Below are 25,864 nucleotides of genomic sequence, written 5' to 3'. Positions count from 1 at the left end.
CTCATCGCCCATGATAATGCATTATTTTGGTACATAGCAGAACCCAAATATCAAATGTCGCTCAGTAACTTATTTGCAGCTTTAGGTTTACTTGTGACGCTCTTTTAACCCTGGCAGCCACCGCAGAATCATTGTTATTGCTTAGTAAAAAGAACTGGGTTTCTTTGTATTAATATGGTTTTCGTTTTAAATCAAAGATGAATCAATCGCCAAAAAAGACAAGACAAAAATTCCCCCACCTCCCTAAATCGATGTTGCTCAAACCCAAAAGTGTTTTTGTTTTGACTAAGTGAAAAACCACACTAGTGCGCACTGGAAGCTCCGTTATATACTAGCTGGCATATCATCTCAGGAAATATTTTGCAAATACAGACTTCACATGTGCTGACTAAACAATGTGCTCCTGGTTGTCAAAATTAAAAGTAAATAACCAAAGCCATATATAATAGACCACGAGGAACATGGTGAGTCAGGCGTGACTTGCTGTAAGTCCTCTCTGCTCCGGGTGATAACCTCATTCGCTCAGAATGTGACTTACTCCTTCAGTAGTGTGCAGATATTTAAAGGCGGACTCGCTGTCTTTTATTTTTGATTGACTTAATAAACAGTAACAATATGCAAGAGTTTTATGCGAGAGAGGAACAAGGGCACAGAAGTGTAGAAAAAAATAATAACACGATAAATAAAAGATGCGATCGGTTTTGGTTTGGCTCTGAATAGAAACTCTCCACCTCTTCAAAAGTTGTTTGTGCTATTGTTTTACTGCTGCAGAAATGACATAGCGCTCTCCCGTGCGGCGTCAGTGCAAGTGAGTGGGTCACCAAATAACAGTTTTTTTCCCCTTAAATCAAAAGTCACTTCTTTCTGAACTTTGCAAAGTGTGAAGTTTTGCTGTAGCTCGGAAAACACACTTTGTTCGATTTACAATTGTTTCTTAAAAGCTTTGTACTTTTGAAATAACATTTGAAATGGAAATAACAGGGAAAAAATATGTTATGTAGGTTATATTAAATAGAGCAGCTGTTATTTATATAGGTCCCACACCTGCCCTGCTGAGTCTCTGCCAGTAAACAATAAAATACTCCAAACACACAAGAGGAGAGGAAAAAAGGGTGTGTTTGTTTTCTCATGACAATGGTCCAGGTCACCAGCGCTTTTCAAGAAAAGCAATGAGAATGAATTTGTTCTCCGCTTCCACTCCATTTCCCTACTTGTCTTAATGTAGTAGCAGTAAGACACTGGTTGGCATGCCGGTGCAGCTTATTCACTGGCTGCGTTAGTGTTTTGGGAAGGCTTTGTAATTGGAGCCGAGTCGTTATCTTCAGCCATAGCTCAGGCCAGACATTAACTCATACTTTCACTCTAACTCGAGCAGGAAATGGGAGTATTTTATAATGTCATCCACTCTGTCATGAACACAATCGCTCAGTACTCTCGGTAAACTATCACAAGGGACGGGTTCAAGGCTCAAGAATATTGATGTTTCTGTGTGCACAGGAACAAAAAAAAATCCACATAGGGTGTGTATCACATCGACACATATGTGTAATTATTTTACATGGCGCAGGCACAGAGGCAATGGATTAGAAAGACAGTATGTGAGAGGAGAAGCTTGAACTGTGTGTCTGCTAAATTTATCATGAGGCCTTTGGGAGCGTTGAAATGAGAACAGTGGCCTATTACTGCTAAGAAGGTGTTTTATTGAGAATACGCCGACATGCCACCCCAGGGAGAGTGCCGGGGGAGAATAGCGTGGCCGTAGCCTAAACCACTTTGTGCGTGTTTGCGTGTGCATGCGTGTAGTTGCAAGCACATGGCTGCGTGTCACTCTCTTTTTATGTGAGGCGTCTTGAGGGTGTCAGATAGAAAATAAAAGCCCCTTTTCTTCCACTTAATTATTCACTATGATACGTATTGGAATTGTCACTTTTGACACTTGAGGTGTCCCAGTCAATAATTTATATAGGTCAGGCCAGCTTAGCAGAGCTCATTGTTAGTTATTAGCAGATGAGAGCAGTGGCTTGTTATGCAGGCGCTCTGTTTATTTTACCAGTGTGTTTGCGGACTGGAATGTATCCCATGAACATTCCTTCATCCTTGGCCAAGGGTTTATAGCTGTTGATATGAGCTGTGTTTTAGAGCTCTGTTATTCAGCTCTGTGTTTATTGTCATGATAATTAACAAAGTGAGGTGTTAATCTTTCCTCGTGCTTTTGTCTAATTCTTTTAAGTGGGTTGCACAACTTAGTAACCCTGATTTTAATGTTGTTACAGAAGTGGGACTGATTAAGAACTCATTCCATTTTCTCATGTTTAGATGTGCTACAGAGTGGAATGTAATTAAATGTTTATAAATATTGTTCAGGAGTAGGTAGCTCAATTGAAAGATAAGACATATAGGTTGTCAGCAGTCAGGGCTTTCGCCCTACTGTCTCTCCCTGGGAGTTCAGTAAGATCTCCAGTAGGTGGCAGGGTCCTGTTTTCTTCTTCTGTCTTTTCCACTTGCTGAGTGCACACGGGTGTTAAAGAGTGTGATGATATCATGACAGCTAATTGCTCTCATTGGGATGGAGTTGGATGGATTGCCTGGTAGCTGGTGTAATGTTAGCTGTTAATGTAAGTGGTTTTAGCTTGTCTGAGGCCAAATTGAGGGATAAGTGTTTAAAAACTGGTTTGAAATTTTTTTTATGCTGCTGTGGTTGATTTTATGGCTGAATACTCGCAAACTTGGTTTTGCATATTATTACTGGTTGATTCCTATAGTAAACTCTGTAAGTACAAACTATAAAAAGATTGGCATTAGTACAGAAAATACAAAGCTACCCTAATCTCATAATTATATTATTTTAGGCTAAAATAGAATTTGTTTTTCTTGGGAAATTTTAAAGGAAGAAAATAGCTACAAAGCCTTGTGAATTGTTTGTGTGCATTTAGTGTTTTCAGCATGTAAAATGAGTTGTGCCTTTGTTCCAGCACTGTAAACAATTCCATTTAGCAGAACAATAAAGAGGCTGATAGCAAGGCCAGTTTTCTTTCTTTCCGCTAGATAGCTGTGTTTACTTATCTGTTGTTTAATTAAAGGGCCTCTTTTCTTTAAGTTCCCATTGTTTCAATAGCACGGCCCGAGTCCCGGCAGGGGTCAAAGGGTTAACAGCCGTCAACTGTGCCTTTTTTTCTCTGCCTCTCCCTCTCTCTCTCTCTTTCTCTTTCTCCTTTTTTTTTAAAGGGGCCCCCACACAAAGGCACAGTTTCACCTGCAGCCCAGCCCGCGGCTTCCTATTGTGTGGCCCCATTTGAATTGATTATGTTTAGAAGGCTGGTTGTGATTGGTGGAGAAGGGCGTGGTTGATTGGATAGTTTTGTATCTTGTCAGCCAGGGAGCAACCTTGTGCGTGCAATCTGTCTGTATCCTGAGGAAGGTTGGAGACTCCACAGCACAGCAGCGCTTGTTCTCAGCCTCTCTGCCTGCCAGCCTGCGCGCCCCTACCTCTCTCTCTCTCTCTCTTACTTACTCACACTCGCTCTCTCTCTCCCTCCCTCTCTCTCTTCCCCTCGCTGCTCGACTCTCCGCTCTGCTTCACTCCACACCGCGTGGCCCGGCACTCTGTTTACCCTGCCAGCTAAATGGAGTTTGTCAGGTTTGTCAATATGATTGATTTCTGTGATTTTGCCAGCTTTCTTGTATGAAAAAACTTGACAATTTAATTTGAAGAGGGAAAAGGAGAAAAGGAGTTTTATTGTCTGTCCATTGTTGACGTTCTGTCATTGTAGCTGGTTAATTTTGTCATGCTTCTTCCTATGGGAAGAGTAGTTATCCAGGGTTTACTTTGTTGTTAAGATGCTGTCAGTTTGCATGCTTGCTGTGTTAAGAGAAATATATAAAGTAATGTATGTTAGATTTATTGTCTCTAAATGTGTTGCCTTTCAGAGCAAGACTGTATGGAGATGATGTCTCTGTTTGTCTGTGCTGTTAGTTGTTTTCAGGAATTTGGCTTTTTACTGTAAGCTTGTGCAACAGTTTCCTCTGCCTTGCCTAACCACATACATGAAGTTTCTCACTGACACTTTACAGTGTTTGTTTAGTTTTGTTGACTTTGCTGATAGTGAGCTAACCAGTTAAGCAGGATCTAATACTGTACACGTTCAAATTATGGAAAGTTCTAGGAAAAACAGGAGACAGGTTTGCCAGCTCTTTTACTTTCATTTGTGTGTGTTTTTGTATTTTGCTCTTTTTTTTTTTTTTTTTTTTAGAAAATACTTGTTAAGCTTCATTGTTTACATCCTTGAATTAAGGGTGTGCGAGTACTTGTTTTCTCCAAATTATGTTTTGCTAGTTGTGTATTTTGTGACTTGTTCCCCAGAGTTAATGAGTGCTGGTCAGACTTTGCTTGCTCTAATGGCCTGGACTAATCCTCAGTCTCCTCATGGTGTCACAGTGAATTAAGACAGTGGCTGGCACAGCTCTATATTTGACACCGTCACCACAAACCACGTTGGAGACACGCTGTCACTCTAAATGTCATCGCTCATGTCTTTCTGAAAAGTTAGTGTGCGAATGTTGGTGCGGGCCTATGCGTGTGTGTCGGCACTTGCAATAAAAGGATTGCAAAATACATTTAAGGGGGAAAGTTGTGGTCAATTTGCTCCATTTTTCTACTGTCAAGTTTGAGTCCTCCTTGGCAGTTTTGAGGTTTTACACAGAAGACAGTTATTGACTTTCTGTTGTTTAATGACCTCAAGTATTTTTACTGCAGTCATTTAAGTAATACGCTCATATAGCAACAGAAGAACTTGTGTTTTTTTTCCCTTTTTTGAAGTGTTTTTGTTGTATTTCTCAGCATTTCTGAAACTTTTTTTCCCCTTTGGTACGGTCTTTCAACTCTCACAGCTAAGAAAGTGGACAGGAGGAGAGATGGAGCAGATTATCAGATAGTTGAGAAGCAGGACAGCGAAGCCTAAACAGGGCAGTGTTCGCCGTAATGTTGTGCAGCTGTGCAGCCGAGACTCGCAGTTTGGGAGAGCTGGAGTGCGAGCTGATTGGGTTGACAGTTTGTAATCAAAGTTGATTTATTGTTCATTAGTAGTGCATTAGCCCTTTCAGGCTGGGGCGTTATTTGTGCAGTGGCCTGTCAAGGCGAGGGGCTGCCAGCACCTGTCATTTCTAAACCATGACATAGGCAACCAGATATTAGCTGTGTACCCGGAGAGGGGGGCACACGGGGGTAGCCTGCAGAGCCCCACGGCTCACTGGGATATCCTTTACAGGGACGGTCTTTGCTTTGTACTGGAGCAGGCAGGCAAGACAGAGAGGAGAGACGGGGGAATAGTTTAGCAGTGATATAGTGAGCCACCAGCTGCTCTCTGCTGTTATTCTCTGGCTTTCCCGACTAAAACATGTTTTTACTTGAAAAAGGCTTGCAATCGTTTTTCCTTTTTTTTTTTTCTTTTTTTTGCCCGTTGCTATTTGGAGAATGTGCATCTCTGTTTCAAACGGGGAAGATTAACATTACACTTGAGATGCCATGTGTTTCAAAAGGTTGAGATGGTAGGATAATGATGAGATTACATGGTGTAGAGTGTTTTATGGCAGAAGGTCTTTTTAACCATTCATCTAAGTCCCAGCCTATATATTTCTAAAGTATTAAAGGGAGCCTATTGTCATGTTGCATCTAGAAAATAAGGGTGGATTATTGGGACTGAAACACTTCTTCTTCTTTTTTTCTCCATATACTGGTTTTTACTTAATTCCAAAAACATGCTGCTGTCAGTGTGAATTTATTTCAATATAATTTATATAATTTAATTATTTGGCTGTTCACTTAAAAACAGCATTAAGAGTGTCAAGAAGCAACATAATTTGTGTCCCTCTTGTCTGCCGTCATGGAAACAAGGATTAGCTTTGCCTTGCTGGTGTGCAGAGAATAGAAACAATCTGTACGAGGATGTGTCAGCCATTGTCTTTTGACTACACTTTCATTTGAAAGGGATTTCAGAGGCTGTGATCTTAATTAAATCTCAACTGACTCGAATAATGCATCTGAAAACACGCAGCGTTGCGTAACCGTGTAAAGCTGGTGAACTAAAGATCACGGGCGCACAGTTTATATGAACAGCGGTCGTAAGATGTTTCCGGGAAAGGTGCAAACATCGAACAGTTGTGTGTAGGACATCACTCACCGAGAATTTGGTTTGCTTGGTTTCAGAACTCAAAATACCTTGTAAAATACATACTTGGAGGTGTGGCTTGAAAAGGTCAGAAAGAATGACAGGACAGTGAGTCACACACCAAAATGTATGATACACTCCTTTCTTTTAATTTTTTTGTAAGCAAAAGAAACAAAGAATTGTATCAGAAGTATTTGAACCACCTATAATAATATAATATTTTAACACAATTTTCATTTTTTTTATAAAATCCAAGTCAAATCTTCTTTTCTTTTTTTTTAATACAAAAGTGAACATTTTAAATACCAAAGTGTGATCGTGATGCGGCACAAGTGTGTGCGTTTGAGGGGGAAGAGGGAGGGCGACCTATGTGCGCTCCCTCAGCGGTGGTCACCTGCAGTGGCGGCTCCCTCCAGTGTGGGAAACGGCGTCCAGGTCGCAGCTCGGCTGTTATTGCTGGGGCGAGAGCTTGCTCACGTTGCCGTGCAGTTTGTTTGTTTAAACCCGATGCTGGGTCGAGCTCCGGCGAAAACCTGTTTGTTTGTAGTCGTCGAGTTAATTAAAACGCAATCTTAACTTTTGTTTTTACAGTTGTTGCAAATAATTTGAGTCTCGCTCCCCCTCACACATCTCCGCCCCGACCTCAGAAGATATGGTGCATGGTAAATGTGGCTGTGATTATCCTGTTTATCTGAGCTGTAAATATTTTTAAAACAGCTTGATTGTGGATGACAAGAAAGGAATTATGGTGGTCTAACATATGTTGGGATTATTTAGTACTTGTGTCCTACTTTTTACATTTAAATTCTGCTGCATAATTCACATTGTGTTGTTTTCCCAATAATGACAACCACAAACAAAATATAAATCAAGATATTCTGATTATTACTATTATTATTATTATTATTATTACAATAATCATTATTATTATTGTTGTTGTTACAATTATTATTAGGGGGAAAGGTTATTGGTGTGAATCTATTTTTTAGGGGAAATTCTCTCCACTCCAAAGATTTCAATCAACCTGAATGGCTAATGTGGAATTAGTCTTTCCAGTCTTGTCGACGACTAATTATGTTCAGACATCACTTAAGTACAATAGCTCCCGTGAAATCCTCATTTCGGCGACATTTTCATGCAGGAGATCATAGTCGGGATGGGAAGTCGTTTCCTTGCGCCACAGCAGGCCAAGGTAAAACAACAGCATCAAACGGACTGGGGCTGGTATTTCTTCTTTACTTCTCCATTCCATTTGATGCCCCCACAAAACAACACGACCCCAGGGAATACAAATGAAAATTTGATAATTCTCTCTGCTTTTCTTTCTTTCTCCCCCTTTTTTTTCTGCGTCTTCGTATCTTTCAGTGAAACGTCTTTGTCGGGCTCACTGACATTCACCTCCTCGTCCCTCATTGCTGCTCCTCTTAATTGCCTTAGTGTGAAAAAAGGCGCTATCGTGCAGCCTCATTCACCTTACTCCTCTTCGCCGTGCTTTGACCTCTGACTTGTGATAGGAGGGGGATCTTCATTAACTCTGAATCAGTGACTCTAAAATGTTTTCAGATCTGGGGTGTGTTCCCTCATTAGATTATCGCATTTTGCACTCTTCTCTTGTTAGTTTCTCACAGACAGACGTTGTCCCACCGTAGGTGTCCCTTTATGACAAATGTTTCCTGTACTGTGTGCTGGCGCTTTTTCAGAAGTGGAGCAGTAAACAAGAGGAATATTTTAATAATTTTTTAGTTTTTTCAAATTGAGGAAAACACTTTTAAAAAAAAATAATTTTATCATGTTAAGTATTAACATTTAAATTCCTTTTTAAATGTTTTTTTTATAGTATGACATTTTTATACTCAATGTGCCGTGCATGTTTCTTTTTGTGCATGTGAAAAATGTGGTTTTGCTCTTTATATACAATGTATTATGGGCTGCACGTGTGCCTGTATGTACTTGTGGCAGTTAACATGCCACAGTTCTGTGCATGGGTGTGTTAGTCTGCGTCTGTGTGTTTGGCCAGCAGGCCTGTGCTGGTACAGTATATTGCCTCCAGTCACTGTGCAGCTGTGTGAGAATGTTCCAGGTTTGAATGTTTATGTATGGGAGGCACCTGGAGAGCACCACACCTTCATGAAATTCATAAACGTCAGCTATTTCTGGCATCCTCAGAATGTCCTCTTTTTCACACTCTCATATTGGTGGAGTAGATTAGAGCTGGGCTCAGTGGATCCCTCCAGTTATTAGCCCAGTACGGGTCTCCTTTTAGACTATCTTTAGATGGTGATATATTTTTGTGGATCATTTGGAGTCATGATGTTATCCAAGAGATAAGGGAGTGCACCATATGGGAGTGCTCTAAATGGCGACTGGCGTCCTGTGTTTGCGTTAAATGGGCACGATACAGCGGCCAAGGCAATATTTTTCAGTTAAAGTGCTCCTCCCGCCCTTCCACTCAATAGGACCCAGTCTTAGGCAGATTTTCACTCCTTCAGCACAGGATTAAATGGTAGTAGTTACATTGATCAATAGGTTAAGAAGCATACAATCCCTCTTGCTGCTAATGACCTCAGTAGTAATGGGTAATAAAATGGGGGTCTGTAATAGCCTCTTGCTGGGGCTGTTCACGGAGGAGGCTGCTCTAACTGTAGTTACTGAGAGCCAGATGCTCTTGACAAGGCGAAGTGTGAAACCGTGATGAGATACACACCTCAGGTGTAAAGAATTAAGACAGTTACACTGAAGGAAATCTCTGTGTAATTTGTAATGAAATCGACAGTTATTGAGATCTGGTTAAGTGTATAAAACCTCTGTGTTAACTCGAAGTTTGCTCTCCCCTTTTCCACATCACACTGTGTAATATGGCATGACAAAATGATTATACATTTGAAACGAAGACAAAATTTGCAGCCTTTACACGCTGGTAAAAAATAGAGCGTGACTAATATGGAGTAGATTTTTTACGCATGTAGTAAAAGTGAAGTTTGTGGAGAAAAAAGGGGGGGGGGGGGGGCATTTTTATTTATCCTCTTTTGGAGGGGGTAAATGCCACATTTCGACGTGCACTGCATATCACATCATGTACGGGTTTGCATGTCAGCAAGACCAGGCTGCTTGGTTGACCTTCAGAATAGTTCATCAAAATTAGTGATGCCCAGAAAAAAGGACTTCGCTGGATAATGACTGTGAAATTAGGAAATGGGAGGCCGAGGCTATGCAAATGACAGGACAAGTCATGTGCAAAAGTCAAGATGAACTGCATATTAAGACATAATACAGGGGGGAATTAATATTGCATTTTCCTCCTCGCACCCCTTGCGCCTCCTGCTGAAAATAAGAAATGTGAAGTGTGTGTTGGTCCTGGGTGGGGCTGACCCTCCTTCATTCTCTTGGGTTTGGAAGAACATATCCCAGTGTAGTCTGGCACGGCTCAATAAAGTTAACAGAGAGCATCAAAGCTGCTCCGTTCTGTTTGACATCACTGCCCTTTCCTCTGCATTTTCACTACAAGCTGTTCATTATGGCAGTGCTTTGTTTTTGTTTTATGCTACAATGGGGAGAGTGAATAAGGTGATATGGATGCAGGGCATGTGTCAAGAAAAGCCCCTTCGTTACCGGACGAGATTTTAAACAGCTAAATTGCATTCAGAAAAGCATGAAAAATTCAGAGGGGTGTCATTAGCTTTAAGGTGACCACACAATTTGGGTAACCTTGGTGAAGACAGTCTGTCACCGGTTATGTCTGCTCTATCGGCTGCTGACATCAGCCTGAAAGAGTACATTTTAATACTCGCTTATGCACACACAGATACTAATGTATTCGTGCACAAAAAGAACCACAGCCGCAACATGTTAACAACTGCAAAGACGCCGCAGTATACAAGCATATCTCCATCGCTGTTTGTCATCCAAATGTCAGGGAAAGGAGCTTTTAATGGTATTGCACATCATAGCAGTGAGTGGCAGCATCCAGACACACTCCAAGTCCCCTATGTCGCTGGAGCAATTAAGGCACCCTGACAACTGTGGGGGCTCTTTCGGTGTCACAACAAATCACTTGTTTTGAGGAGTCATGCACTCACACCTTTCTGCAGGGAGTTAGTTAGGGGCCCGTGTGTTCTTCACCATGGCTCCTCCTCCAGGCGCTCTATATCTTCACAATAATAGATCGCTGTTGACAGCATCTCTAATGAAATGTTCTCACATGACATGTCGTGCATGCGCGACAAGCGAACCACAGCATTTTTGGAGGCAATCTTTCACGTCTTCAGGTATGACACATTTGCCGCGTCGTGCAAACGGCGATGCTTATTGGAGCTTCGCCGTTTGTAAATGCAGATCATATCGGGTTTTGTGGAGGGGGTATGTGCGAGAGAGGGGAAGGTGGAAGGATGGAAGTCGGGGTGGACGTGTTGACCCACGCCTGGCTCTCTTGTGTCCTTTAGCCTGTCTCAGTCTGGTGTGGTGTCATAATGGTTAGAGGGGCGAAATGTGTGTGTTAGATGTTTGCTGGAGGTCATGTGCAGATTGCAACACTTCAAGATGACACTTGAGATGAATTCCTAGAATGCATCAAAGCCTCTTATAGTCTATTATGTTTGTCTAATGTGTGTCTTTGTTTTTTGTTGAGCTACATTTTTTTACCCTACCTTGCTTGTAGGCTGTAGCACACATGTGACAGTAAACAAGAAGGAGCCAGTGTTGAGGATGGATTGCTTTTTGCTTCCTGCACTAATTAACAGCTATCTGCTTGTTGTGTGTGCAGGTTCCAGTGTCAGTGGCTATGATGACACCTCAAGTGATAACTCCACAGCAAATGCAGCAGATTCTTCAGCAACAAGTCCTGAGCCCTCAGCAGCTCCAGGTTCTTCTCCAGCAGCAACAGGCCCTCATGTTACAACAGGTAACGTACATTCATGCTACCAGTAATCTTCTTCAGACGGGGCCATCAAGTTTCAGATGGTGAATGTCTCAGCTTGAAATGAAAATCTTCTTATGTATAGACCATGTTTCACAAAGATAAATTCACTTTGAACTGCTATTCTCCTTTCTTTTCTAAGCCTCAAAGACAGCATCCCTCAAAGTGTTGAAAATTCTCACAAAATCCACTGCCAGGTTTGCATGACTGATAGACTTTGCTTCACATGTCACCCTCCCGTCTCTTCTGCAGCAGCAACTCCAAGAATTCTACAAGAAGCAGCAGGAACAACTCCACCTCCAGCTCCTCCAGCAGCAGCAACAGCAGCAACATGCAGGCAGCAAGCAGAGTAAAGAGGTAAGCTGACATCACTCCAGCCGCCTGCCATTACCAAACATTGGCCAGACAGAGTACGGAAGGCATGCGTGCTCCCTCCCTCAACTCCATCTGCTTTCAGCCTGTGGTTAAAGCAGAGACGGGGGGAGAATCAAGTGCACTCATGCTTCTGATTAGCATGTCAGACTGGCTGGATAAATGGTAACAACTGACTTATACTGTGCTAAGAATCCAGTGTCTCTTTTTTGGACCTGTCTCCACATTAAATGTATAATATGTTACAGAAAAGACTCAGGCCATTGTTGTAGTTTTTTTTCTAGTAAACAAGTGTCCTAAGCAACAAAGAGATGACCGTTCCTCTGAGCCTTGTGTAGGACATAATGAAAGGCAGAAGGGAGAAAGGCAGAAACACGGAGCATATAAATCTGAGAGGCTTTTCTCGGTAATTAACATGGAAATGGCAGAGGAAAAGAAGGCATGTAATTGTGAGATATCAGTGCAGAGAGCGCTTCCAGCTTTGTTGCCCATGTTGAGTTTTTTTTCACCATTTTTCTTTCTTGCTTTCCCTCCTTCGCTCCCCGTAGTGCAGCGAGGCTTGCTCATAGGCAGCGGCTTAATGCGTGTTAATGACAGGCGGATACAGGCATCACTGTGGACGAAGCAAATTATTATTGTGCGGTCAGAAGAAGTTCAAAGACGATCTGGGAATTTTCACTCTTGTCCCCGTTGAGTTCCAATGTTTGGAGAGTAAAGGAAACACAGAAAATTAAGCCCGGCGTTAAAAGCGGACCCACGCTCATCCACGCATGCTCACTCCCGCACACGTCCGCGTGCTGTCGAAGCACCCAACTTCAAAGTCGTAGCTCCCTAATTAATGAACTGCGGGCTTCAGTTTGGACAAGTTGTGGCGTGATGCTCCCATAAATCAACATGACAGCAGAGCTCCTCGGCCTCAGATAGGGCCTGTCACCAAGTCGCATCTGATGTAAACACTAGAGGAGCAAGGGAGAAAAAGAGGGGGAGGCGAGGGGGGCAGACAAGGAGGTGCAATTGATCAGTTGAATGGAGCATGAGAATAAAAGAAAAAACTACTTTTGAAGCATATTATGTATGATCACAGGAAATGGATGCAGCCTCGAGAGGCTCTCCCCTTCTGCCGATGTTTTCTTTCTCTTCCCCATCGCGCTCGCTCTCTCTCTCTCTTTCAGTCGCATTTCTAGCAGCCATCAAAAGACAGAATAAGAATTATGCAGTGAATCCCCTGTGGCTGCCAGACAATAACCCCCTGTTGTTGCTTTGTGCCTCTTTTATTTTAAAGACATCAAAATTTAGTTTTTCAAAGATCTTTAACTTTATATTTGAAGCTTGACAATAAAGGGCTGCCAGTGCCACTCTTTATCATTTGTCAGGGACTGTATTTTTCTCTCCCTCGTGCCACTTCTTGTTAACCTCTTATTTGGTCTATTGGGTCTGGGGGTTTTTAATGTGTCTGCATGCTGAGAGTGCACAGGAGCCGCTGTCAGCTGACGGGACTAGAGGAAAAATATGAAGGGGAGAGAGTTAAATTCATTTGCAGCACTCCATTTTCTTTCTTCCTTTTTTTTCCCTCAAAAGCCACCCCTCTATTTATTTAGCCTATTTACTTAGCGTTTTGATGAAAGACATTGTTCCTTCTAAGCCCCCCTCCCCCTCCCATAGCACTATTATCTTTATCTGTCAGGGAGGAGCTGCTGAACAGAGAAAAACTCAAGACAAGAGAAACTTCTCTCACACTGATGAAAGGAGAAAAAGAGCCAACCATCGTTCATAAACAGAACACATCAGAGAGGATCACAGGCCACCTGCATCCTGAATGTGATCTTTATCGAGTCGCTCTTTTTTTCTCTGTCTCACTTTCTTCCCTCACATTTTGGGTTAGATCACACATGAGCCTGAGACTGAATGTAGTTACTCTTCAATTATGACCCTCCGTTACCACTGACAAAGTGCCTTCTTCCTCTGATTGATCCAATGAGACGACACCGCTCGTTGTAATGGGCCAGCGCTGCCCAGAGCGTTATTTTTAGTCAGCCAGTGCAGAAGCAGCAGGCTGGGTGCAGGGCAGGAGGGAGGTAGAGGAAGAGAAAGGAAGGCCGCTCGACCCTTTTGACAAGCCCGGCAGGGGTGGGCGGAGGGGACCCGTTTTATCTGGCTGTTTCAGTGGTTTCAGAGCCGCCAGCCAGTGACCTGACTGCCGCATTGCACAGAGACCTTTTTTGTATGCACTCAATTGTGAGAAGTAAACAAAGTGGTGTATCCTGTGTTTGGTAAAAGGGTGCGGTGCACGGCGCTGCTTTTAGTGCCCCCACCTCTCCTTCCACCCGCTTGACAAACTGGTCTTGTATACTCATAAACAGACCTAGTGTCCTGTTGGGTCTCAGACGTGTTTGTTATGTCCTTAACTGTTAGAAAATACAGAAGGTGTACAGCTAGGTCCTGTTTAATCAGCAACAACACTTTGTTGAGCTGACTGTGGATTATTAAGAACGTCGGTTGATGAACGGGTTAAAAGTCATCTCTCTCCTCTGTGTCCCTGTTATCTAAATTCCATCTCTCATTTGTTTTGACTCATGGCGGATTGGGGATATTAGCAAATTTCCTTCTATTTATTATTCTGACTTTGTCTTTTTCCTTTCCATTTTCTTCTGTGCCCTTATTTCACTTTTTCATCCCATCAAAGTTCACGTTTCACTTTTCAGAGCCAGATTTTTTTTTCATCTCCCTGACTTTAAAATCAAGTGAAGATGCGCGACTGTTTCATTAACTGTTTCTTCACGAAGCGGTCTTAACACAGTAAGACGAACAAAACAGCTATCACATAGACCGTCCACAGCATGCGATTGAACGCAGCTTGCCACGCTGGTTGGGGGAAGACTGAATCCCTGAGCTCAGCGCCATGCCTGGGAGAGTTGTGAGAGTTGCTAGGGTGGTTATTAAGCACTTTGATTTAGTCACACGTTGTTTGCTGAATTATGAATGGCTGTAATTAAATTCCTGTGGCTCTTATTATGAATGATTAACTATGTTGTTTCATTGTTTGTCATTTGCCTTGCGACTCCTCGTTAATTAAGAGAGAGAGAGATGTATAGCGTACCTGTCTTAAGTGGGCTCTGACAAAACCAAACTAAAGGCAAAAAATAAAAAAAGGAAAATTAGGCTTCGTGGTAGCACGCGTTAAATCCATTAACCTTGTTTTTTATGAATGAACATGTTGTTCTAAAGTGCTTCATTTTACAACCCTAACTGTGAACTCTGTCACCTTGATGTTAAAACGGGTTTTTTAAATGGTGTATGCAAAGGAACCTGAAATTCAAATGTACGTGTTTGCACTGGCTGTTGTGCTTTTACATACGGTTTGTATGTGTTTGCTGATGGTGTGCCTCTTTGTGTCTCTGTGTGCCTCCAGCAGCAGGTGTCAGCACAGCAGTTGGCTTTCCAGCAGCAGCTCCTGCAGGTCCAGCAGGTCCAGCAGCAGCACCTGCTCAACCTTCAGAGGCAAGGACTGCTCAGCATCCAGCCTGGACAGACTGGCCTGCCACTGCACTCCCTCACTCAGGGTTAGTACCTCATATGTGACTGCAGCACAGCAATCTTCCTGTCCACCAGCTTTAACATTTCATCCACAATGAAGCAGTTATGATGACCTATCATGTGGCTGTATGTAAAGCACAGCAACTGAAGAACACTCGAATCACTATAAAAACACATATTTTAAGAGCCTTTAATTTGGGGGCTAGGTTTAGGTGGAATAAAATGTTGATTTTTCCATACTGAAATAGTCCTATTAATATAAATGCTTCACTGTAAAAATAGATATTTTCTTCCTGTGGATCAGCTATGTCACTCCAACAACAAAGATATATGTCTGGAGTTTAAGTTTGATCTTGCACGTCTTTCTTCAGGGTCTCTAAACAGGACTATCCTGTCTCTGCACCTTTTGTATTGCTCAACCAGTTTCACTATAACCTTGTTTATGTTATTGTTACAGGAAGCGTTCTATTGTCTTAGATAGTGAGAGTTGGGAATGAAACCGATGCCTATTATTTTGTATTTGATATTCTTACCTACTTGCTTGGTCTTGTCATGCCTGAGCTGCTTAGTTATGTGTTGTACTTGAAAAATTACACAAATAAACTCTTTAAAAAACACTTAACAACACCAGCTGAACACAAACACACCGAATAGTCGTAGAGCTCGACCAAGAATGTAACACTAGAAGTATCTAACCACATACTGACTCGACGTCCGCTTTATATCTTCAGCGATCGCTTCTCCCCTTTACTAAATGGGATCTAACTCCTTTACGCCAAAACATGTTTGCTGCACGATTTCAGTTTGGAACACTGAACTAACTCAAGTAACACATCCCACTGCTCAGAAGCAGAGATCCACACTTTGTCCTTCAGCTCATTGTCCTGTTCCTGTGATTGGCATTCTGGTGTCAGTCTCCTTTAGCCTGGAGGAAGACTGGATCTATTGTTCAGAAACCGCCAGTAAACTTGTCACTGTAAAAGCGCCTGTAACCTGATAGGAAGTCAATACTTGCTGTTTGGCCAGGAAGTTTATTTCTTCATTTATTCCTTAATGTTATGTTAAGGAGCGGTCCCCCTGTGACAAAGACGCCATCATAAGGGTTTTAGAACATGACATTGACTATTCATTCACAGCTAAGACAAACAGTTTTGAAATAATAAGATAAAAATGGGAGGGGATGGGAGAGTGCTTAGGTAATAGGCAAACACAAACATGGTTTGTACAGTGCTGTTATTGTTTGGACTGGGTATGGAATAACTCATCCGCTCATAGACGATCGCCGTGGGCACAGGCGTGGAGCACTGCTGTGTTCTGTGTTGCGCTTTGCTGAATTGCTCTGTGTCAGATGTCTGGCAAACACTCACACACCCCTTGAGTAAAGCATTGTGTGAGTGATATGGCTAGGCACTGAACTTTTGATAGATTTCACAACAGGCTTAGAACATCCTGTTTATTTTGTGTCATCATCACATACCTCTGAGGCATCTCATCTTATCAGAGAGCGGGGGCACTAAGTTTATCTCCTTCATATGCTACCTTTTCAGTTTTCGCTTATGCTTTGTTGGGGCTACGTGGTACTGAAATAGTGATTTCAGTCGCGTGTCACTGTGTCACAGACGCCATATAAAATGACAGAATTTATGTTCTAAGAGAAAATCTGACTTTTAACTCCGTGCAAATATATTTTCATGCCGAACGGCAGATTAAAATAAGTTACACTCGTAGTTAAAGGGAAAATTTAACTAGGCTATTGTTCGCATAAACATCGAAATAAGGAACTGAATCTTCCCACATACAATTAGCGGTCTGTTTCACTTTTGTTGCAACCAGTCAAACCTGGTTAGTTTGCCCTCGTGGTTAACTCTGTGTCTGCGACAGCTGTTACAACACTTAGGCTAGTGCTCCAGGCCCCCAGTTTGTCTTCTTATTCTACACATTTTCTGCTTGACTGTTTGAAGTTATTGATGACCTTTCTGTTTTCCACATCACTAAACTCTTTCACGCATCAGCGGGCCAGGCCTATGGTACTCAGATCTAATCTGCAATATTCAGCTAGCACTGCATCGGAAGCAGTGAGTTGATCTTCTCTGTTTGGGTCCCAGTGATTATGGATTCAAACTTGGGGGCAGTAAATTGCGGTGACTTTCTAACTGATGATTTTTATTTCTTTCATTTAAACATGAAGATATCGATATAATTATTTTAAAATCCCATTATTATAGCAGACGGTCCTCTGTCTCCATTTTTCATGTACAGAGAGAATGAAAACGCTAAAGGTTAGCAAATAATAGGCCACTGAAACAGAATAATTAAAGAAAGTGTCCTTTTGGGTACTGCAGTGCAGTTTAAACCTCAGTCATATATCACTCTTCTGTCTGGTACAGTACATTGTTGGCTGAGACAGATTACAGTCATTGTTCTGGACTGAAGGAATGCATCTGAATTAGCTTTTCAAAAAATTGATAGCACTAATTAAGTATAAACTTGTAGATAGCACTTTTGAGTGAAAAACAATTTCTCACATTATCTTGAGCGTAATTTGTTTCTCTTGTCGTAAATTCTTTTGACATTAATGTCCAAAGTCTTGGAAGCGGCCAGGCGCTATCTGTTATAAATTACAAAAATGTGTTTGGGGAGGATATAACTCTCATAAATATAAATTTGATCCAACCAACACCCCCACCTGCCTCACAAAAAGCCTGTCCTCTTGACCTGATAAGTGAGTCAGTGGTTGCTCAGGCTCGCGTTGCTAAGGTGTTTGCATGTTTTTTGCACATGTGGCTGTGTGTGTGTGTCACAAAGGTGGCCGGTGTTTGTGTACATCCCGAATAAAATGGACCTTCACCCTGTGAGGTTGCTCTGCGAGAGAGCGAGTTCCTCTAGCTGCACAACATCATTTAAGCTGTCTAAGAGAGGCCAGTGGGACAGTGACAAGACAAATTTGTCGGTAATATGAAAGCAAAGAATGTGGCGAGCCATGAAGTGCTCACAGAACAGCAGCACATCAGGGACAGCGGCGGGTAATGCAGCCGACCTGTCAGTGATTGATACATCCAGCAGTGGGCTACTGGTAATAGTTCCAGCAGCATTAGGACAGGACATATTTCAGGCCAAAGGGGTGCATATCAGCAGGCCGGTGATTACGGCAACATAAACAGGGGTGCAGTAAAGGTCCCAGTCTGACGGAACAATAAACTAATAGCGATGTCACTGTCCCCCCATGGCACCGGCACTGTGTGAGAAGTAGCAGCACGGTTTAAAGAGCTCGGAGCACTAGGGGCCATTTTTTATTTGGGGGATGATGGCCTGCAACTGATGTCATTATGAACCTTAAATCAACTTTCTGCTTGCTTGAACATGGTCACCTGGGTGCAGGAGGACAAGGACAGGAAAAGGTTGAAGAGCTAGGCCTGTCTTGGTGCCAGAGCTACCTGCGGAGGTAAAATTGAGTTGGGAGGCCGGTGATCAATCAACTGTCCCAACAACATACATTTTTTAAAGTGCTTGTCCGTATTTCCCGCTCGTAATGAGTGGAAGACTTGTGTTGAAAAATGGAAACAGGAAAGATAAACCAATCTGGCGTTTAAAAGATGGACAAACTGGGTACCAAAGAAAGAAGGACTTACAGATCAATGTCATTATGTGTCCCACAGTAATCAGATGGAGAGAAACTCGATGCATTTTTGTCCCAACACAAAATATAATACCCACGGAGACTTTTGTGTAATGATATTTTATTGGCATTTATGTGGAATCATGAGCCATAGCTGTTGCAGAGTTTGAAGAGGTTGGGGTAGGAGAGGGAAGTGGCGAACGGAGAGCAATAAAACTGCAGACTAGATCCAGAAAGAGACAGGTTGGTCCCACTCCGTTACCTCTCTCATCAGACCGGTCTATGTGCTGTGGTTTCATCTGAGTAAACAGTGGTGTTGGGGTCACCAGGACTGCTGGGTAATTGAGCCAGTGTGGGCTGCCCTGTCAAGCACATCGGCTAAAAATACATCGCCCACTGTCACCGGGCACCAAGTGGGGGGAAAATGATTGTTCCCTCTGTCAGAGCGCAGGACACTCACATCACCAGTGACCTTCCTCTTCTAAACCAGCTATCACAGGAAAAAAAAAGAAGGAAAAACAAACTTTTGCTCCAAAGTCCAAAACAACAATGCAGCCTTTGATAATGAAACTGGAAATCAACAAGCGCCGGATTAGCATGCTATAACATGGAGCGCGAAATAAAGCATGTTTAGCCTGTCATGAATGCGCACTTCGATTAGGGCACATCAAGGCAATGAGGAGAATAAGGGAGAATACAGGCAGACAGAATAGAGCGAGTGTGCTGAAATATCCGAATGAGGGAAGACGCTCCTTGGAACGTGGAAAGGTTATTGATTTGTCCTGCAATCATTTCCTGCTCTTTGATATGCAAACGATCTAGTGTGAATTTACAGCAATCCTATCAGACTCATTTCACAGTTCTTAGCCCCTGCATCTCTCTGGAGTCCTCCGCCTCATTAGGCCAATGTTCTCCATTACCAGCATAATTAAAATCTTTAGTAGCTTATCAAATTAAAAATATTTTTGCTGATCGTATTGAGATCTTCACCTCACAGTTATTTTCCACAACAGGAATAAATTAAGACTAAGCATTTTGCACACAATGTATTACAATCTGGTGCTTGAAAGGAGCACTTCTGGTATCTATAGAGCTGGTGATGAGAAACAGGGAGGAGTGGGGGGGGGGATCCGGAGAATATAAACCCGAGTAGATAAGCATGTGCAAATCATCTTTCATTTGCCAGTGCTCATTTTGAGAATGGATTTAATTAATTGTAATGTTAAACGAGTGGTCTTGCCCATTTGCTCTGTGGTTAAACTCACCACATATCCAAGGGGCTTCTTCCGCCATGCTTAAAACATGTGGCTTATTTAAGCACAGACTTGAATCCCCATTACAAATGCACATATATTTTGATATTAGATTTTCCAGCGCTATTAAAATCGGGCTTGCCCGCACGCACCGTGTTTTGACTGAAAACACTCGTAGCCACAGATTTTCGCCCATGAGGTTTAATCTTATTTTACATATCAGCTTTGTCCTCATTTGTGTCAAGTGAAAGCAGACTTCTCAGACACACCATAGATGGACACATACGTATTGTGTGCCAACAAAGACTCTCTGCTGTGAGACACGGAAAGTAGGGTTCACAAGCACTGCATTATCCTTCTTCATCCCGAGTCTGGCCCTGAGTGTCGGGATCGCTGTCACTCATTTGCTGAAAAAACACACACGCTCTGCAGATGTGTTTTCAGCACGCAGAAAAATGTCTTCTGTCTTCAAGGGATTTTTTTCCCCTTTTTTTTCAAAGGGCTGTGTGAGCTGCAGTGTGCTTGACTTGTTAAATGAGGTTTAAGTCTTCTGTGTCAATTGGAGGCGGTGCAGAGCTTTAAGTATTTTGCACATTAATGTGCTTTTGAGAATATTACCCCAGGGTCCTGTTTCTCAAGGAAACAGGGGTGGGATGTTTTCTAGCGTCGCTATTGTAAACTTTTTGTTGTGTGTGTTCTGCACATCTCTGTTGTTGGGAGAAAATGATGGTGATTATTCAGATTTCATGCCTTGTCTGGATGTTAATTATTTACTCTGGGCATGAAATTTGCGTGAATGCCAGGGATTTGTGTATACAAACACGCTTCAGATCACAGAAAATGGGAGGGAGAGAAGAGAGGAGCGAGGGAGCTCTCAGTGCATTACCCTGTAGTGGAATATTTTCTAATTAATACTCGGCTTTGTTTACAGACGCTTTGATTTAATTAAGTGATGAAGAAGAGAGTTGGATTAGCTGTTAATTGATTTAATTATCCAATTTGTTTGTCTCAGGCATGATTCCGACAGAGCTGCAACAACTGTGGAAAGAGGTGACAAACGCTCACGTAAAGGAGGAGCACAACAACAGCAGCAGTAACAACGGCCACCGGGGCCTCGACCTGTCCTCCCCGGCACCGCCAAAGAACCCACTCCTCAACCAGCATGCCTCCACCAACGGCCAGTACATGAGTCACAAGAGAGAAGGGTAAGTCTCATCTGCAGGGTGTTGTCGGGTCGTTGTTGTTGTTTTCTTTTATTTGCATGTGACTTGCAGTGCTTGTGTGATCTCACGATACTGCTACAGGGAAGAGGTTTTTATAAAACTGTGACCTCGGGAAACATCATCTCGCTTTAAAGAAAAACTCGTTTTGCTTTATATGCCACTTTAAATTACCCTTTTTTTCCACATGGATTGAGTTGATGGAGAAATCCCTCTAGACTTGAACAGATTACTGTTTTAATTTATAGTTTGTAAGTATTCCTGAAGACCAGCACAGTTACCTTTCTGTGCCACTGAGTACACCTGGGGATTACATAGAAACATCAGGGAGAAATGTGCGTATAGTTGAAATTAGATCTCGGTAAAATTATCAGGGGGGGATCACCGTGTTTTTTTTATTGTTTTTACTAAGTTGTATAGGGAGAATAGCTGAATTATGATTTTCCGCTGCACTTCCTTGAGAACATTTTGATCACCAGGAAGTAAAAACATTCCTTTGTGAATGGGGAACTTAAAGAATCATAAATGTCTGTTTGTTTTGTTTATTTACTGTGTTACAGAATAAATAAACAAAACAAAAACAACAAGCTGTTATATGTTAGGAGAAGCAAACACTGGGTGATATTTTCCAAACCACCATAAATCATCCCTGAAAGGCATGTGCTCTCTTAGCTGTGTGTATGTGTCTTTAAGGAAGGAATTAATTTGGCATCTTACACATTTGCTTGTTTTCTTGCACCAAAGCCTGATCTTTGAACTGCTAGTGAGGAGCCTCCAGGCACCATGAGCTCACTGCCTAACATCTGACTTGTGTTTCAGTGATCAAAACCTACGCGTCATTACGAAAGCAATGCAGATGAAAACATGTTTAGCACAGTAAACTAAGCAGGTCTTCAGAGGTGAAGAGGGGCTGCTTATGGGGAGGGATGTGGAGGATGGGTTACAGAGAGGATCTGAGTGACACCAAGGGAGTATATCATGATGTGCTGATAGAGAACAGTTATGTCTTTTCAAGTAGAGCTTTTGGTTCTATATAGATTAATGGCATACTACCTGCACAGACTCATCCTCTTTAGTGTCTTTCAAAGTTATCTCCTGCCGCGGTGCAGGGGAAAAAAAGCGGGCATAAATTGTTCCTGCAGTTGACAGTATTCACAGGCTTCCAGTGCTCCATCCAGCGTCTGGCTGAGTGTCTGGTTTCTGTGTAGTTAAAGACAAATCACAGGGGAGGCTATCGACTCGTTGCTCACTCCACCGCGTATTGTCGCAAGTGGAGCAAACAAGGTGAGCGTCGATGGCAGAAAAAGGCAAGAACCAGCTTCAGCTGAGGGCTCCATGAAACATCGGGGAAGACATAACGCAAGAGCTGGCAGCTCCTCTGCCTCGCGCTGACTGTCAGAGATTAAAGAAGTTGTCAGCAGCAGTTTAACACAAGCTTAAGTGAAGAAGGCAGCCTCGGTCTGAATATTCTCACCGTATCTTAGATCTGTCAGAAAACCAGGCAGGTGATTTTCATCCACCCCATCTGTTGGAGAAAGTGGATTACCTACCCAGAGTTTTAACTGCACAATTACTAAAAAAGATGACTGATAGCAAGCGAACACAAAACATTCCTTATTAAATGCTGAATGATGCTAATTTAGATTCACACAACCAATAATCCTTTCTTGTGTTAATTTTAAATCGCACAACTATCAAGAGCGTTATGCCTCTCTTTTGATGATGCAGCCTCAATTCTAATCAGACTCCATGGGAAGAAAAATGAAATATTATTAAGTATGATTATTCTAAGCAAGGCTCTGAGAAAACGTCTGTGTTATAATCCAGGGATTTGAATAATCAGGTTGAAGATAATGGGCTGGGCCGGCCCGGGCGTAAATAGAGAGCATCCACTCATCCTCCCAGTGCTGAACTTAATGAACTTTTAATTGATGCGGTTTTGCAAGTCCTTTTGTCATGCAACAGAAACAAGCCTCTCTGCTGATGGGCCTGTTTTCCCGACTGGCTTCAGATTGGTTTACAGCAGGCCCTAAGTACCATGTAGTTAGTTTCATGTGTCATATAAAATCTGCCTAGGCACAACGACGCCTGCAACTAAAACCTTAAGTGCATCCACAGGAATCACTCACCGGCTTTGCACTTCCGTCTTAAGGAAGGAGGAGAAATTCAATCACTGCTGGCTTGACACACCGAAGATGAGGCACGTGTTCCTGCTTTTAGTTGTTTGAAAGAACACTCTGGCAAGGCAGGCTGGGATTTTTGTTTGTCTGAATAACATCCCTGATATGACCAGATCCTGAGTCACTCAATCTGTCAGCCCGTGTTGTTTCCCAGCCCACGAACTGTTATGCACAGATAGAGATATACCCCTGTGAGTCAGGTCATCTTTATTCAATGATTTGCTTATTCAAATCAAATGTGCATGATCTGTATCTGACACAAATTCCCAACACATTGCTGCATCAGCTTTATAAAGTGGGAGGGGGTTGGGAGCATCCTCACAAAGCACTTGGCCCACTTTACTTCCCAACAACCATCAGTAACCACAGCTCTGGGACTGTAACACAGCAATCTGTTAAGGAGATAAATAATCAGATTTGGCACAGCACTCCCATCTCTCTCTTGCCTTTCATTTGTCTTACATCAGAAGAAACTGATAATTAAATCATTTAGGTTAAAGCATGCAGTGGCACCGAGAAGACAGAAGGAAAGGATCCTGGAAAGTGAAAAGAGGGGAGGAGGGTAGCGGGTGTGAATCGGGGATGGACACAAGGCGATAGGCTAAAGTCGGCGCTAGTGCCGAGGATGGATGTAGTGATTGGCTTCAGACGCTGCCATCTAGCATGGTGGATATCAATCTTCCCACGTTTGCTGAGGTATTGAGTCCACCAGGACAGAATCTCAACCGTGGATCTCCACTTGTTTATGGCCCAAAGCATCTCATCAAAATAAGTGAGCTGGAAAACAACTGGCTAGCAGCTGTCAAAACCACCTTTGTGTGCACTTGTGCCTGTCTGTCTACACATAAACAGAGTGCAACACCTGGAAGGTTAACGCACTGTCTGGCCGGGTCTGTAGGCACTTTAATGTTCCTTCTCCTCTAAAGAAGCTGATGACATGGTTTTCCTCATCGCTCTTAAGAGATCATTAGAGTGTTCTTCCCCCCCCCGGCTGGCTGACAATAATAACATCCTGACAAACCTGTCGTGGGTGCGAGTCAAATTTAACGCAACATGGGAAGCTGCATTTCCCCCCCCTCCTCTGAACATGTTCTCAAATGGGAGAAAACCCCATGAATACTGCACTCTTCTCCTATTACACTAATGTAGCTCATTTGGTGTAAATTCTGTCATTTACTAGTGTTTAGCCATCCACCGTTTAAAAGGGCTCTTCTGCCGCCAGCCCCTCATAGCGCTTTGTGCTCACTGATTCCCAGTGCACTCCTATTTCAATATCTTGTTAATACAGAATTAACCAACAAGCCTCCTGCAAAGAATTAAAAAAGGATCCCTTTAAATTAAAAGCCAGTGTTACCTTCACCAGTCCGCACATTTCCTTGTTAAAAACTCATTATAATAGGTCTTCCGTCATCTATTTATTAGCTGTATCAAAACATAGGTCTTAATGTGAATGCATAATTCATAATTGAATAAAAAAATTCAGACTTTTGAAAGAGGGAGGAGGAAAAAAAAGCTGCTAACCACATTCATGAATGCTTGACTGCTCCCTAATTGCAATGCAATTATCACATGTTATGAACAATGTGAACTCTTAAGCAAGTAATTATAACACAAGGAAACCTGCGACGACCTTTAAAATTTCCTACTCGAGGTACAGTTTTACTAACATTGATACAAATGAGATTTTAATCCGAACATCAGATTTTTTTTAATCCTGCAAAATTGATTTCTTTTCACTCGTTCGTTTTATGTACATTTTGAAATCAGCGCTGATCGATCATTGCCAAGAAATGCAAAACATTATTAATGTCAGTGCATTTATTTTTCCATTCCTGTCCCTAAAAGAACCCTGTAAAGTTGAAGAGTTAGACATTATTATCTCTGATGGAAATTGTGTACGTGAATGGAGTTACTCCCGTGTGACAGCACAACAGTCTAGTGCAGTGACTCTCCTGATCCATCTTGTTGTCTTAGAGAGCGAGGCTCACACTAGAGGAGGAGAAGCAGCAGCATTGTGCTCATGAGCCGCCAGAAGCACAGGTGGTAGCGATATAGGCCAGTCCCCCAGGCTCTTGTAGCTGAAAGTTGTGTGTCTTGTATAGTGCCTGTGTCCATATGGCTGCCTGTCTTGCTCTCTTAGCAGACACTGCCTCCATACAGACCGCTTTCTCTTAGCGCTGACTGTGGTTAGCTGTGCTTCCGTGCCTCTCACCATATGGAAGATGTTTCAGAGTTTGTTTTTCAGGTATGTTCCTGCTATTTAGACTGATTGTACCATGCCATACGCTCCCCATAGATGCGTGCTTGTCAGCCCCTGGTGACACAGATTGGTCAGTAGATAAATTGATACCAGGCGGGGTTGTTTACAATACGTGCATGGTGTGAAAGTAGGGGTTTTAATATCATGGTACAGGCTCCTCCAGGTGGGCTCTATGACATGATGCAGCAGGCGGCACAGGAAAAACAGCAACTCAGGGAGCCCCCTAGCAGTCTAGATCAAAGTGAACCACAGCATGGCTCTGTGAAACTGAATAAATACACACTGATTTGATTGTGATTTCACAACAAGAGTCCCTTCCTTTAAGAGCAGAGCAAGCCAGATCACACAGGTAC

The 25,864-nt window shown here is 42.6% G+C and overlaps 1 protein-coding gene across 21 annotated transcripts in view; it reads left to right on the top strand.

Moving 5' to 3' along the window:
- foxp1b (forkhead box P1b) overlaps window positions 1-25,864 on the top strand; it is a 158,335-nt gene that overhangs the window by 113,016 nt on the left and 19,455 nt on the right. For 18 of the 21 annotated variants that reach the window (XM_082532091.1, XM_082532093.1, XM_082532090.1 and 15 more), the window contains 4 exons: window positions 10,924-11,061; window positions 11,329-11,433; window positions 14,858-15,008; window positions 20,864-21,056. In XM_082532091.1, coding sequence (XP_082388217.1) covers window positions 10,924-11,061; window positions 11,329-11,433; window positions 14,858-15,008; window positions 20,864-21,056 — 587 coding nt within the window. Of the gene's footprint in view, window positions 1-3,537; window positions 3,638-10,923; window positions 11,062-11,328; window positions 11,434-14,857; window positions 15,009-20,863; window positions 21,057-25,864 lie in introns of those variants that run through there. The other 3 variants (XM_082532092.1, XM_082532089.1, XM_082532088.1) reach the window with 3 other exon arrangements.

The sequence above is a fragment of the Aulonocara stuartgranti genome (genome assembly GCF_965226115.1).
Source record: "Aulonocara stuartgranti genome assembly, chromosome: 5".
Taxonomy (NCBI): Eukaryota; Metazoa; Chordata; class Actinopteri; order Cichliformes; family Cichlidae; genus Aulonocara; species Aulonocara stuartgranti.
Note: the sequence above shows the minus strand (reverse complement) of the source record. Positions and strands in the feature narration are given on the sequence as shown.